Genomic DNA, 14,918 nt, shown 5'->3' with positions numbered 1-14,918 from the left:
GCCTTTCAAATCTTTTCTATTCTCTGGATTTGTGTGTGTAAATTCCCAATTAGAGAAGTTTTACTTCTTTCTTCAGGCGCTCATAATTTCTTGCTCTCCCTAGTGTCTGTCTACGGCACTACAAGTTTCCTGGTGCTGCTGTAAACTCCCCAGCTGTTTTTGTTTTTTGGTTGTTTTAGGATTTTACATATTTATTTGAGAGAGAGAGGGAGTATGAACAGGAAAGGGGCAGAGGGAGAAGCAGACTCCCCACTGAGCAGCCTGATGTGGGATCAACCTGAGCTGAAGGCAGATGCTTAACCTACTGAGACACCCAGGAGCCCTACCCTCATCTGTTTTGGGTTCTCAGCTCTTCCCTGGCATCCAGAGTATGCCAGGTCCCATCTATGCTATGAGTTGGGTAAGACAGAAACCAGTCTTTCAGGCTGCCACCCAAAAAGCTGGAACATTGGACACATACTCCAGCTCTTTTTCTCCTTTGGTAGAAGCCAGAAGTTGGGGATTTTTTCCTGTTCATTTTGCACTGAGAAGCCAGAAGTTGATTTTTGTTTTGTTTTGTTTTGTTTTCCTGTTCATTTTACAATGAGTTGGGGATTTTTTCCTGTTCATTTTGCACTGAGATGGGACAGTGGCAAGTGAATTTGTGCTAGTTCAAACCATTGGCTTTGTTCTCAGAGGCCCCCAACCTGGCACCCATTCCTATTCAGCATTTAGATTTAGGCAGGACAGAAACTAGTCCCTTAGATAGCCCCTTAAAAAGTCTGAATGCTAGACATATGTTCAGTCTTCTCTTTCCCACCCCAGGGAAAGGCTGAGAGTTGGGAGTTTCCTCCTGATCACACTGCACTCTGCCAGGGAAGGAGTTCTGGAAAAGGACACAAATTTTCCTACTGATTTCTATGTGACTGGTTTGTGCTTGCCTGGAGTGCAAGAGTTTCTTGTTTCTGAATTTCTCACGAAGGGAATTGATCCATGTATTGTTGAATTGGTGTTTCCATGGGGGAAGGAGAGTCTGGGGCTTTCTGTTGTACCATCTTGCAGATGTCACCCAACATAAATTTTTAAAGTTATTTTTAAAGCATACTTTACACAAGCAGATGTAACTTTATCATTTGACTTTTAACTATAAAAATAATTGACCCATATAGAAATATAGAAATATATATAAATATAGAAATAACTATAAAAATAGCATATAGAAAACTGCTCTCTTTATAGTTTTCAGCTTTTTGAATATTTTTGTTTTTAGCTATAAAGCATTTTCTTTTTCCTGTTGGCTTACATATGCTGGAAAGAAGTTGTGCCAAGTGAGAAGCTACAGAAATATTCCAGTCAAAAAATTGTTTTTTCTCTTGGTCAACTGGAATGAAATGTAAGTTTAATCTTTATTTTGGCAGTATCATTTATCCAATAAAGATCAAGGATTCTTTTTCTCTCTTTTTTAAAGTGGAAGGTGTGATTTTTTTTTTAAATATTGCCAGTTGATGTGATTCAGTGATGTGATAGATATGCTCATACTAATAGATAACTGACCATACAGTTCAACAGATTAAAAGTCCATTTAGAAATCTAGACAAGTGTCCAATCCACATTACCAAACTGATCAAAAAGGGAAATTGGAAAAAACAGAATTATTAATCATTCACAGACTGTGGATGTAAAGATACCCTCTATTTGGGGTTGGGGGAAGTAGATTCCAGGTATAACAATGAAGAAACATGTAATCTTCACTTTCCCATGAAAGCCAATTATAAATTTATTTAAACAGTCAAGTTTTTTGATAATAATTATCTATGCATGTGCAAACTACCATCTAATTTGGGTGATTGGCTCCTAGTTTCTCATTTTAGAGACACTTATTAAATCAAGAAGGAAAAAAGTACCTTCTTGACACAGTTCATTCCTTCTTGCTCTCCTCTGTCCCCTTCCCTCCACCTCAAGTCTTTACTCAGAATCTCAGGGAGTTCATAGGCCCTATCTATGGCTATTTCGTGATTATTTCCACTTTTTCTTGCTGTTCCTATGACACTACTCCATTAGCTTTCAATCATTTCTCTGGGGTCTCCAATGCTGTACTGACAGTCAATTTTCTTCCCACCTCAAATAGAAGAAAACCAACCTATGTCTCATCCCCCCTTTACCAGATCTGGCTTTCTTGGAAGATGCTTTGATTCCCCAATATTGTCCTTTTTCACTGAGAAATATGTGCTGAAATTTCTGGGACTCCGAGGATGGTGTTAGATAGCACCACTTATCCTAATCTTAGTGTTACCACAATCAATGGAGACATGACATGTGGCCTTCAATTTTTACGTACTCCATGGTTCCTTCTATGCAAAAGCAATTCCTCCTTTTACTAGGACTATGACAACATTTATCTTCCCTTAGGCTCTTAATTCCCTTAACCAAAGACCTGATATTCAATTACAAAGTCCTCTTCTATTGCACAGAATGAATTCTGCTTGTGAAATTCTTCAGTGGTTCCCCAATTCTCATAAGGTAAAATACAAATCCTTTAGCACAGCACACGAGGCTCCCAGTGGTTTGGCCCCTGCCTATCTCTGCACCTTTATCTCTGAAGTTAACCCCACTCTACGGCCCTGCACCCAGTCATTCTGCATTTGATCTATTTACCCTAACTATAAACTGAGAAGTCATGCCTCTGCTAGGGGTCCTCCATCTGTCAAGAGTACAGTGTCTTGGGCACCTGGGTGGCTCAGTTGGTTGAGCGACTGCCTTCGGCTCAGGTCAGGATCCTGGAGTCCCTGGATCGAGTCCCTCATCGGGCTCCCTGCTCGGCAAGGAGCCTGCTTCTCCCTCTAACCCTCCCCCCTCTCATGTACTTTCTCGCTCTCTCAAATAAATAAATAAATCTTAAAAAAAAAAAAAAAAAAGAGTACAGTGTCTTTACTGCCCACCTTGGGAACACCTAATTATCTTTTTTTTTTATGTATGTTAATCACCATATATTACATCATTAGTTTTTGATGTAGTGTTCCATGATTCATTGTTTACGTATAACACCCAGTGCTCCATGCAGAACGTGCCCTCCTTAATACCCGTCACCAGGCTAACCCATCCCCCCACCCCCCTCCCCTCTAGAACCCTCAGTTTGTTTCTCAGAGTCCATAGTCTCTCATGGTTCGCCTCCTAATTATCTTTCAAGACACTCTTTCACCTTCTCTGTAAACTCTTTTGTATCATTAGAAATAATTGGCCACTTTTCTTTTGTTGGTTGATGGGAACTTCAATCTACTCTCTTATGGTCCCTTCCTGAATGTGTTTGCTTATATTTCTGTTTGCTTTTGCCAAATGATACAAAGATCTTTTTTGTGGTTTTTGTCATTTTATTTTCTTTTTAAAATTTTTCATTCTGGCCATAGCAGTATAAGCAGTATCAGATAGAGTAAGAATTCAGTAATTGTTCTTGGGCAAATGAATGAATTTCATGTAACAAGTGATTCTTTAAAAATATTATTAATCAGCTCAATGACTAAAATTATTCTTCTGACTTAATTAAAACTTACTCCTAGTTATTTCAAAAAATCAGATTAATTTTCAACCAATAGATATGTGCTATCATTTAATTCAATAAAAAAACCCTACTAAATCTAAAGTCAGTTTTTTAAAAATCCCCCCCAAAAAAGTCCCCAAATAAATTGAAAATCCTTAGTGCTGTTGGAATAACTACACTGATATATTTTTCTTCTGTTCCTTCAAGACTGTACATGCGTTATTTTTACGGTGAGTTTTTTGTTTCCCTCAATAGAGTTAGTGACCTCAACCTAAAATTATTTTCATTTTATTTCATTTCCATTAAAAATAGTTATTTACCATTTTTCTAGGTGCCTGTAGCATTCTTTATATATTTTATTAACATATATCTATTACACAATAATTGATTATACATTTCATCACTAGACTGTACACTTAAGGACAGAAACTTTGTTATTTAATAATATATGACATAGATTTTGACTACATATTTCAATCATGATAATATACCCCAAATATATTATCTCATCTTAACAACAAAAAAATGAAACAGGTATTGTCACCCTTTTTTAAAGATCAGAATATTGAGGTTACAAAGTTTAATTAACTTGCCCCAGGTCTTACAATGAGTAAATGGCAGAACTAGTGCTCAGACCTACTCTCACTCCAAAGCTGATGTTTTTACTGTGATTTCTATACTATTTCTTAAAACATATAAAATCCTTGGCAGAGTATTAATATTCTATAAGTAGTTCTTTCATCTTAAATTTAAAAAAAAAGTTCTACTCCATTCTCTTACCAGCAGCCACCCCATTTTTTTCCCTCTGCTTTAGTGTAAAACCCTTCCAGAGAGTTGTATATATTCACTTTCTTCAGTTTTTTTTTTCTCTGCTCTAAAATATACTCCAATTAGGCTTTCATCTCCTCTGTTTCACTGATATTGCCCATTAGAGTCACTAGTGACCTGCATAGTTAATCTAATGTTAGTTTCTCAGTCTTCATCTTACATGATCTATTTAGGAGCATTTGGCACTGTTGATCTCACCCTCCGTCTTGACCTATGCTCTCCTCTTGGCTCCCATATTCTTTTTGCTTTCCTCCTCCTGTACTGGACATTCCCTCTCTATTTTCTTTTCTTTCCACAGACTGATCATGGTCTTAGCACTTATGCCTCTTTTCTGTTGTATTTACCTTTCTCCTTTAGCTTTCTCTTATCATCACATAGCTTTGAATGCCGTCTATATGTCAGAATCTCCAAAAATTATATCACCAACACAGGCATCAGTCACAAACTCCACACTTACACATTCAGCATGTCTAAAACAGTACTCTTAAGCTTGCATTCCAAACTTGTTCCATCCATGGATAGCCACCCTGGACTGTCATTTTCAGTGCCAGTTGTTCAGGTCACATCTTTACCCTGAATCTCGTTCTCTTAGATCCCATGTCCAGGAAATCCTACAGGCTCTCCCTTCAGAATACTTCTCATCACTTTCTTTGGTCTAGGCCCTCATTCTCTCTCCCCTGAATTACCACAGTAGCTATATAATGGTCTCCCTACTTCTCTTGCACCCCTATAGTCCTTCTCACACAGTAGCTAAAGTGACTTCTTTTAAAATGTAAGTCAGGCTATGTTATTATTCTGTTTAAAAGTCCTGAATTGGCTTCCTGTTTAACATCACAAAAATCCTTACAATGCTGTGTTGTCAAATATCAGTATTAAAAGGAGAGTTCTAAACATTGTGATTTTATTAAATCTCCCATTTTTCACTATGAAATTTACTCTGGTCTTAGGGAAACTATTGCATATAGAAGGAAAAAAATTTCAGAAAAATTTTCGTGTTTATTCATTTTTTCAGCAGTAGAGTAAGGTAAATATATGGTTAAAACTTGCAGTCTATGCCAGCTGCTTGCATAAAAAGGAGCACTTCAACTTCTTACTGATTTGTCCCTTTAAGTGTTTTTCTCCTTTTTTTGGTCTAAAAGTTCATTCCTTTGATTTTTCGATAGCTGTGTAGAAGTTTAAAAAAAAGATTTTCCAGTGAATGTGAGATTATTCTGGCTTTAAAAATCCATAGGTATTCAAGAAATGAATAAATAACTATTCAGAGAGCATGTATTCTTTCCTAGAAGAATTTATTCTTATTAATAAAAAATGACAAAATGGAGATTGACAGTAACTATCCACTGTAACTTATTGAATTTTTGTCATTCTTGAGGTGAAAGCTCACTAATAAGTGAAGTTAGACATGAAAAAGCCAGACTCAATGAGAAAAAGAACACTCTAGATTAGGTGAGAAATACAGTGAAATTATAGCTTTCATTCTAGCACAGAAACATGAAAACTGAATAGAAAATCAATTATAAGTAAAGAGAGAACATTCAAGAAATTACTGTGCATTCCACAAGAGCATCAACATTTTATGTTGAGTTTCAGAACTTCTTCTAAGCTGAGAAGTATGTCCACATTATCTTAAGTGGATATTATGAGTGTGAAAGAATATGAAGGAAAAGAAAGACTTTTAAATATCTAAATATAAAACAAATTAATTTTTTAATAATCTAAACTTTGCTAATCTTGAAAAAATAGATTTTCTTTACCATAGTCTTCACTTTATTTCCCTTCCCTACATTTAACTAGAATTAAATTTCATCTGTCTACAATGGTTAATATAAATCATTACTTTATTGATTGAATAATGAATGTATTACTGATGTATTGCTACCATTTGCCACCTATTGTCTTATACAATGTTTGATCCATTATGTGGATAAGGAAAAATGAGGCTTATTAGTCATAGGGCTGATATTTGAATGCAAATATATCCAGGTCCAAACTTCTCACTGTCCTCTCCACACAGCTTACATATGGACATCTCAGAATTAATATTAATCAATTATATCATGCCTTAAACTGCACATATTACCCCATCTCAATTTCCTTTTTATTTTATATTTCTGTATCAGTTAAAGTTATCAACTATAATGTAATCTAGAAGTCTAGAATTCATCTTTAATTCTTCATTGTCCTATTCTACTAATATGTTGTCAGTCAAATATTAGTTATTCATTTTACCTCTAAAATAGCTCTTCTGTCTTCTCTCTTGTTAGCTGCTTTATTGCCACCCAGGATCTGGGGCTCTTTATCACAGGGAAGAGCATATTGGGGAGATGGGTGTGTACTTCTTCAAAATCAGTATGGTCACTAGCTGAATTGACACCTCATTATTTCTTAGGCTGGATTCTGACCCCCCCGCCACTCATAAAAGGGGGTCACCAATGTCTTATTTGACACTTTGAGTAAAGACTTCTCCCTAATATCCAGATTAGACAGCCAACTGCTACTGTGAGAAAATGCTCAATATTACCTGAGGATTCAACTCAGTCAGCACCTTCCAATTGAACATTGGCTTTGGTCATCATCAGTCCTCTCCTAATTACCTACTGTTTAAACAATTTGATGTCAAAATTCAACTGGGAATCACAAGGCCAGTGGATTCTGTTTATACTCCTCAACCTAATACCATCAGTTATCATACAATACAAGCTGTCCCATTTGCTCTTCCAGTCACTTTTTTTCTTTTCCCATCCTTTGGTGAATCGGCTCCCATGAGTCTTCACTTTGCTAACCTCTGTTTAGTTTTTCCATTTCTTCCTAGCATTCTCATTTTCCAGCAAACATATAAATTTCTTGATGTCTTTCATTTCCTTGTCTCACAAATAGATCTCTCCTAAATGCCATACTTGTCTTGATATTCTTATAATAGAATCTAATTATTTCTATATGACTAAGATGACTCCAAAAAGGAAAGAAAAGTACCCTTCTCCCTACCCTCCATTAGAGACCTCAGATCACACTCTCAACTTTCTAACAAAGCTTTTTCTTCTTGGACACTTATGCCACCCAGGTGTACCCCTCCCAGTCTTTATAGTATCATTTGTAACCTTCTAGACGTTCTCTTTTATATATTAATGGATTTGATATCTGAATTCAAGTTTTTCTCACCATTAACGATCCTGTGTTTATCCTTGGTTGCATTTTTTGCCCAATATCAACAATCCATCCAGGGTCTGTATTTGGGATTCCTTCACCTTGACCTATCCAGAAATTGGTATGTCCATTACGTTTTATCAGTCATCCCCCAAAAGCCTGGGGATCTCTTACCCAGAATGGTTCACATTTAAAATCGTAAACAACTCTCTATACTTTTAGCTTTCTTGGGAAAATATTCCCTTTTGCCATTAAGAAAAAGCTCAAATTCCCTTGCCTGGCATACAGAGTTCTTAAGCATTCTGGCAACTACCTACCTTTTTCAGTGACATCCTCTATAACTTCCCCAACCAACTTGACCACATCCCTCGTTCTAGCCACAATGAGGTACTCACCATTTCTCAGCTACACTTAATCTTTCCATGAATGAACGACCTTGTCTATGTACTTTTCTCTTCTTGGAATATTTTTTTCCCAAATCTCCATCTAATTATAGCCAACTTACTCTTTAAGACCCATTTCAAGTTATCTCCTTCCTTCCCCCATTCCCTAAGACAATGTTAGTCATTCTTTCTTCTGTGTTTACAAAGAGTAAATGCATAAGTCATTATAAATTTTAAAAATAAGCTTACATGTCAAAATTATAATTAAAGCAATCCCCATTGATTGAATAACCCATCTCATTACTCTATATATTTCTGCCATATTCCCATTTTTACAAGATCAAACACAAAAGTTCAAAAGGATCCCTCAATTCCTAGCTGAATTGGTCACTAGCTGAATTGACACCTCGTTATTTCTTATTAATTATTAAAGTTAATTTTATCACATACCATTATATTAAAAAATATCTATGAAAATATCATTGTAACTGGGTAGATAATCTACTTTTTTCTTTTATTTTAAGGATCAATTTTCCTCTTGAAATAAAGTCACTTCCAAGGGAATCCATGCTCACTATAAGATTGTTTGGGATTGCCTATGCAACCAATAATGCCAATTTATTGGCTTGGACTTGTCTTCCAGTGTTTCCAAAAGAGTAAGTATATCATTTGTTCTTAATAAAGCTCTCATATCAATAAAAAATCTCCTTGGAAATGACTATTTTGCAGTATGTGGAATAATGAGAAAATCAAGAAGACATTTTATTCAAAATTGAGGTAGCTCAATATAAATCATGACTATTGAATGTGGAACTGAAAGCAAAAATGTAGAAATGGCTTTAGAAACAGGCTTCATGCTCAATTTGTCAACTGGGTCATTTATAATAAAAAGGTATTGGCATGACCAATTTCAATTGCTTTTCCTTCTCTGACCAACCAGTTTCTCTGGCATTAGTAATTCAGAATGACTTAGATCAATACTGTCATTTAGGAACAATGTGAATCATGGAATTCTGGCTGAAGTAAAATTATACAATGTAACTGGTCTGCTGATCTTTTATTGCCAAGAAGAAAATATTTGGTAACTTGAAGATGAAATCTTTCAGAAAAGTAAACCAACTATGAGTTCAGATAGTCTATCAGAACTAATGGCCATTGCAAAATTAACTGTTGACTTAACCATAAGGATTTGGAAAAATTAATACTTAGAATATTGATAAAGTCAATTACATGGTTTTTTATACTATTAAGGAAAAAATATTTCAATTAAATCAGCTTAGTTAATTTTCACATGGCAGGACTTGCTTTACAATCAAATTATAAAATACAGGACCTTCAAAAAATTAGAGTGTATATTGCTATTTTAATAGTTACAAAGAATGTTTGTAACACAAAATGTAATAATATAATAATATAAATAATATAAAAATGCTAAGAAAATTCTTCATCAGTTTTTGTTCCCAAATTTAGTCATTATAAATAAATTATGATCCAAACAATTGTGGTAAATCTTTAAGATCATCTTTTTGGATTAATTCTGATCTGGTGTGTGTGTGTGTTGCTCTATTATTTGTTTTCACGCGTCCATTTCCTCGTATATGTTTCTTGATGACAGTAATATATTTATCTTTGTAATATCTATCATCTAATATTGTAGCTCTTTTTTCTAAAATTTTATTTATTTATTTATTTGACAGAGAGAGACACAGCGAGAGAGGGAACACAAGTAGGGGGAGTGGGAGAGGGAGAAGCAGGCTTCCTGCAGAGCAGGGAGCCCGATGCGGGGCTTGATCCCAGGACCCCGGGATCATGACCTGAGTCAAAGATAGACACTTAACAACTGAGCCAGGCGCCCCTAACATTGTAGCTCTTATAAATAGGCGATCAGTGGAGGTTTGTTTATTAAATTGAACTAGAAAAAAATCAAACCCTATAGGAGATTTAGAATAAAGTAAAATTTCAAAAGTCTATAAGAAACTGTTTAGCCCTCAGGTGGCTGGCTGGCTCAATTGGTAGAGCATGTGACATTTTTTTTTTTTTTAAGATTTATTTACTTATTTGAGAGAGAGAGAACATGTGGGGGGGGAGAGGGCAGAGGGAGAGAGAATCTCAAGCAGACTACCCACTGAGCATGGAGGCCAAGATGGGCCTCTGTATCATGACCCTGAGATCATGACCTGAGCCGAAATCAAGAGTTGGATGCTTAACTGACTGAGCCATCCAAGTTCCCCCAGCAGGCAACTTTTGATCTCGGGGTGGCAAGTTCAAGCCCCATGTTGGGTGTAGAGATTATTTAAAAATAAAAATTAAAAAAAAAGAAATAGTTTAGCCCTAAAAGTAATACCTACTGCTGTTAGCAGATGTTTCAAAAATCTTATTTGTGGGCTAAGAACTTTCATTACTTTCTCACTAGGAGCAGCTCTGCAAGTGCCCTTCCTTCTCTTGAGTGAGTTTCTTTAAAGTTTCAACTGCTGTGTTTGTAACATCTAGCATGTTTGTAGAATAAAATTTCTAGCTATTCACTGAAAAAATTCAGTCCATTTTATTCCCTTCCATCATCTAATACATTACTTTGCACATAACATGCAATCAATAAACATTAAATATTTAAGAAGTTTGGAATATATCTTTCAGACTAATCCTCAAGGCTTTTTTCTAGATGGTTATGATAGTAAAAATACTATCTCCATGTTGTTTTGTCATGTATCATTTACCATTAGTAAACATTTTTATGTGAGTGCTCATCTGGGACTGATACTAGGTGGTGTTTTCCTAAGGGAAAGAGATTGAAATTGTGGATGATGAGACATCACATCAGAAAACAAAACTTACTTCAAAGAGCACTTTGATAAGCATTTGTAAATATATTTCTAAAAGAGCATTTCTCATGAAAAATCAGAAAATCTGCTTCTCTCCTGGGCTAAACAATTTGAAGAAATCCAGATCTTTTCAAGACATCAGAAATCCGTCATGTAGGGCAATTAGGGAATGTGATGACTCCCACTGTGTTCATTGCTCTGAGTGACAGAGATTCTAACCCAATTTATTTGATGCAGGTATTTCCAGATCACAGCAAACAGGTCACTTAATTTCATTTCCTTTCATGGAATCACCCCTGTCCATAAACATTTCATATTAAATCTGTCACTTATTACAGTTTGAATTGCTCATACCTAACCATGTGGAGCTGTCATGAGCACTTACATCTTTATTTGTCCAACCTACACACAGCCTGAAAATATGCCGAATTAAAGGCTTCCTATCTCTTTGTGGTTTTCAGAAGAACCAATGGGTGATTAAACTCAAATATATCAGGTATGGCTGCATCAGGAATGTCCACAAATAAAAATAAACTTAAACACTTTGAAGCACAGAAATTCACCTTCAGATCTATAAAAAACATCCGAAGTACAAAGGCAAAATTTTGCCCACCGAAGTTTTATAATCCTCTCTTTTGCAGATGGAATTTCCACTGCATCTATATTCACGATGCCTCCATACTGCAATAAGAAAGTGCTTTTCTTATCTCAACTTCTGTGAGCTAGCTTCCCTACTTAAGTTCAAAACAAATAGTGTGCTAGTTACTTAGCATTTCTAAATTGTGATAAACTCCTTCAACACAAAAGTCCTCAACATTGAATAATAGATTCTCCTGGGGAGATTTTAAAATAAATCCCAAACCCAAATGTTCCCAAATATTCTGATTTAATTGATCTGCAGTGGGGTCCAGGTATCGGTATTCTCAAAGCTCTCTGGGTGTGTAAAAGACCAGAAAAATTGGAGTATTTTCAGATTTTCAAAAGAGACCCAAAATAAATCTTAATTTCAAAACAACTTGATTCCTTAGATTGTTGCCTAAGTAGCCAACCCTGACCCCACTGTATCTTATCATTTCAGATATATCCTCAAAATCAAATTTATAAAAAAAGTTGTGGGTGGGAAGTCCTTATTATCTATCCTTCCTGTCCAAGAGAGACCCACAAAGCTCAAATAGTAAAAATACCTCATTTACAGATGGAGATCTCTATGATAAAGGAAGGTTACGGGACTTTTTATAAGTCACCAGCCTAGAATAGAACAAGAACCAGAATGCAAGTCTGACTTCTCTCTACATGTGTTACTACCTTAAGCTAGCCCCCTTCCTGCCCTTAGGTGTCACACCTTGCTCCATGAATGCACTGTGACAATCTCAACCATATACAATAAGCTTCTGCCTCAGCTTTGCCTGTGCTCTGCTCTTGGGCATGAAACCTATTAGACCTATGATCAGCAAAATCTCAGAGTTTTATAACATCAGATCCTATGGACATGCTCGCTGCCCATATTCGGAGTCTTTTCTATTCTTGGTCCCAGAATGCCGAGCCATGATGCACATAAAATCCTACAGCTAAAAGTGACAATAATTATTTTATTCAAACCATTTATTTCACAGCTAGAGGAACAGGGGTCCAGAGAGGGTAAACCAGCCCATCTGTTCTGGTGCCACAGATTTGAGGTTGGTTTTTCTAGGCCTAAGAATTTATACAATATTGAAATCAAATAGATCCTTAAGGATATTCCAGAACAAATACTTTGAAATGTTATATTTAGCAGTGTGGCCCTTTTTCTAATGGTATATAATTCAAAATCTCAGAGTATAAGAGTGATGACCAGTCCATGTGTTTTGTTGGGTGATGAATGGGAAAAGGGGATTTAAAATCCTGGCATCCAATCTATTTGCCATCTCCTTACCACCTTTATAACATGCACCTCCAACCATCAAGCCATATGAAAACAAATATAAAACTCCTTTGAAAACCACTGATTTTATCCAAGAAGTTCAAAGAAGTTAAACTTAGCCTACCTTATGAAGATAGGGTACAGATGTCTTGAAATAGTCTGTTTTTTTTTTTTTTTCCACAAAAGAAACTGTTTCCCATTTCCTATCTTCATCATGTTTTTAATTGTTTGCTTAATTTTAAATTGACTTAATAAACCTTCTAACAGTAGTAATATAAAAACTACTGTGGTCCCCACTGGCCTGGGTATTAAAAGTTTCCATTTTCATCTTCTTCCTGAGACCACCATCTTAGATGTGTTTTCTTCACATCTTAATTCCACTAATCATCTTCATCATCCCCATATTTTATTTACAGGCATCTTTGGGAATTTATTAGAGATTACAGATATTAATATATTAGAATATATTAGATATTACAAATATCTATTTGTAGAGATATTTGCAGTATCTCAAAAGATGTTTAAGTACAATCCATTATCAGAAAATTAGCTAATATTAAACATACAGAGAGCCCAAAGAATGGTGCCAGCCATCCTTTCCCTCTTGAATTGCCTTGAAGCATGTGGTATATAAGCTTCACTTAGACAGCTACAAGTTTATTCTCCCTATTCTCTATTGCTTGGTAAGTCTCTTCATATACATACTTGATTCAAATGTTCGGACTTCATTCTGTACAATATGCCTCAGGGTTAAGCCCATAGCAACTGTTAATCCAGACTTCATCCAAGGAGAGTAATGAAGATACTGACAGTTTTTCTTGAGTCCCTTCATCCACTGTAGGAATTAGCTTAGAACACTTAAGATTTTCAAAGCGAAGTATGGTCAAGACATGTAAGTATAGTAAGGTCATAAGTGTAATTCATCATACAACTTAGCTGTGAAGAAAAAATGCAATAAATAAATCACACTTTTCCTCATGAATTCCTGCCCTGTAACTAATAAGGAGAAAAAACTTTACATCAGTGACAAAATATCAGGCAATTCAGTAATTTAAATAGTTCTTTTAGAAATATACAGCGTCTTTTGGATAAAACATTCAGTCACTCAGATAGCTTCCTGACACCCTGATTCTCTGTCTAAGAGGGTGTCTGCATTCACAGGATCAGAAAGGAACAGATGCTTTGGCCTGGTGACTTCCGATATCCAAATCAAATGCACGTTTTAAGCTGGTGACTGCTTGTTACAGCTAGTGTAGCTCATGACTGGGGCTCTTCTAGCTTGGCTAGGGCTTACTGGCATTCCCTGAATGACTTGGGCTCTCTTAGGTACCGTAGAGCCATCCGAGGTTTAATTGTGACTCCCAGTTGACATCAGCTTGGATTGTTCGATCAGATGCCCTTATCACAGAGACACCTTATCCCCACCACATGACCCCTTTTGGAGGACCCCTCACCCAGATATTTTTAGCTGTTTCTACATTTCATCCTTTCTATACAGAGACCAAAGAGGGCCTAATAAAGCTAAACTCAAGAGCTCCTTCTGTCTCTTTGCCATGTGGCCCCAACTTTAAGGTCATGACACGAGTAGGTACAGGAGTGGCTCAAGATGTGATTTTCCTCCAGGATTTGAAGCAGAGTGCTAAAGGAGCAAGCACCCTCTGCCTTGAACTGTGCTCATTTATCTAACACTTCTCTGCATTTGACTTCCAAAGGCAGAAAAGGGGGAAATTGGGACACCTCTGCCTGTCATACCATCCTGTTTCCTCTTTATCTTCTGCTTCCCCTAATCTCAAATTGCCAGAAAGTGGTGGCGATCTCCACCCAATATGCCACATGCTCCTTCATTCCTGTTAACCCTTAACCATGGACAGAATATTTTCTATAAATATTATGGGGAATATTAACATCTGAGTCCTCCAAGTTTGGTGTTAGATGTGCTCCTTCTTCCTCTTGCATTCTGCCTGAAGCTAATCCAAAACTTTTTCCAGGCAGATGGATGCTTCAGACCATTTTGGGGAAGGTTATATACTCTATAATGAAAAATGAATTAATAATTTTCTAATCTTTATATCATTAAGCTGACTTTTAGGTTGCTAATACCATCCCCTCTGGATTGTTATCTGAAAAAACAAGTTTCACCAGCTGAAGGAGGTATGGAACAAAGGGATAAAGAAAATTCAAAATTCATCCTGCTAGAAGAATAACCCTGGGTCTTATAAAAATATCTGTCCAATAATGTTTACAAATTATACTCCCTTGGGCAGATACTTTCTAACAATATCTTTAGACATGGAAAATAAGCAAGCCTCAGAAAGCTAAAGGTTTAAAGA

The 14,918-nt window shown here is 36.1% G+C and overlaps 1 protein-coding gene across 2 annotated transcripts in view; it reads left to right on the top strand.

The window, feature by feature from the left end:
- The window catches only part of PIK3C2G (phosphatidylinositol-4-phosphate 3-kinase catalytic subunit type 2 gamma), a 345,844-nt gene that overhangs the window by 74,301 nt on the left and 256,625 nt on the right, over positions 1-14,918 (top strand). The window contains exons 11-12 of one of the 2 annotated variants that reach the window (XM_045869225.2): positions 1,250-1,372; positions 8,394-8,525. In XM_045869225.2, coding sequence (XP_045725181.1) covers positions 1,250-1,372; positions 8,394-8,525 — 255 coding nt within the window. The remainder of the gene's footprint in view (positions 1-1,249; positions 1,373-8,393; positions 8,526-14,918) is intronic. The other variant, XM_045869235.2, reaches the window with a different exon arrangement.

Source organism: Mirounga angustirostris, unplaced genomic scaffold (genome assembly GCF_029215605.1).
Source record: "Mirounga angustirostris isolate CCGP_5_RB_7025 unplaced genomic scaffold, mMirAng1.0.hap1 SCAF_5, whole genome shotgun sequence".
NCBI lineage: Eukaryota > Metazoa > Chordata > Mammalia > Carnivora > Phocidae > Mirounga > Mirounga angustirostris.
The sequence above is the reverse complement of the archived record's forward strand: the minus strand, read 5'-3'. Positions and strand labels throughout refer to the sequence as shown.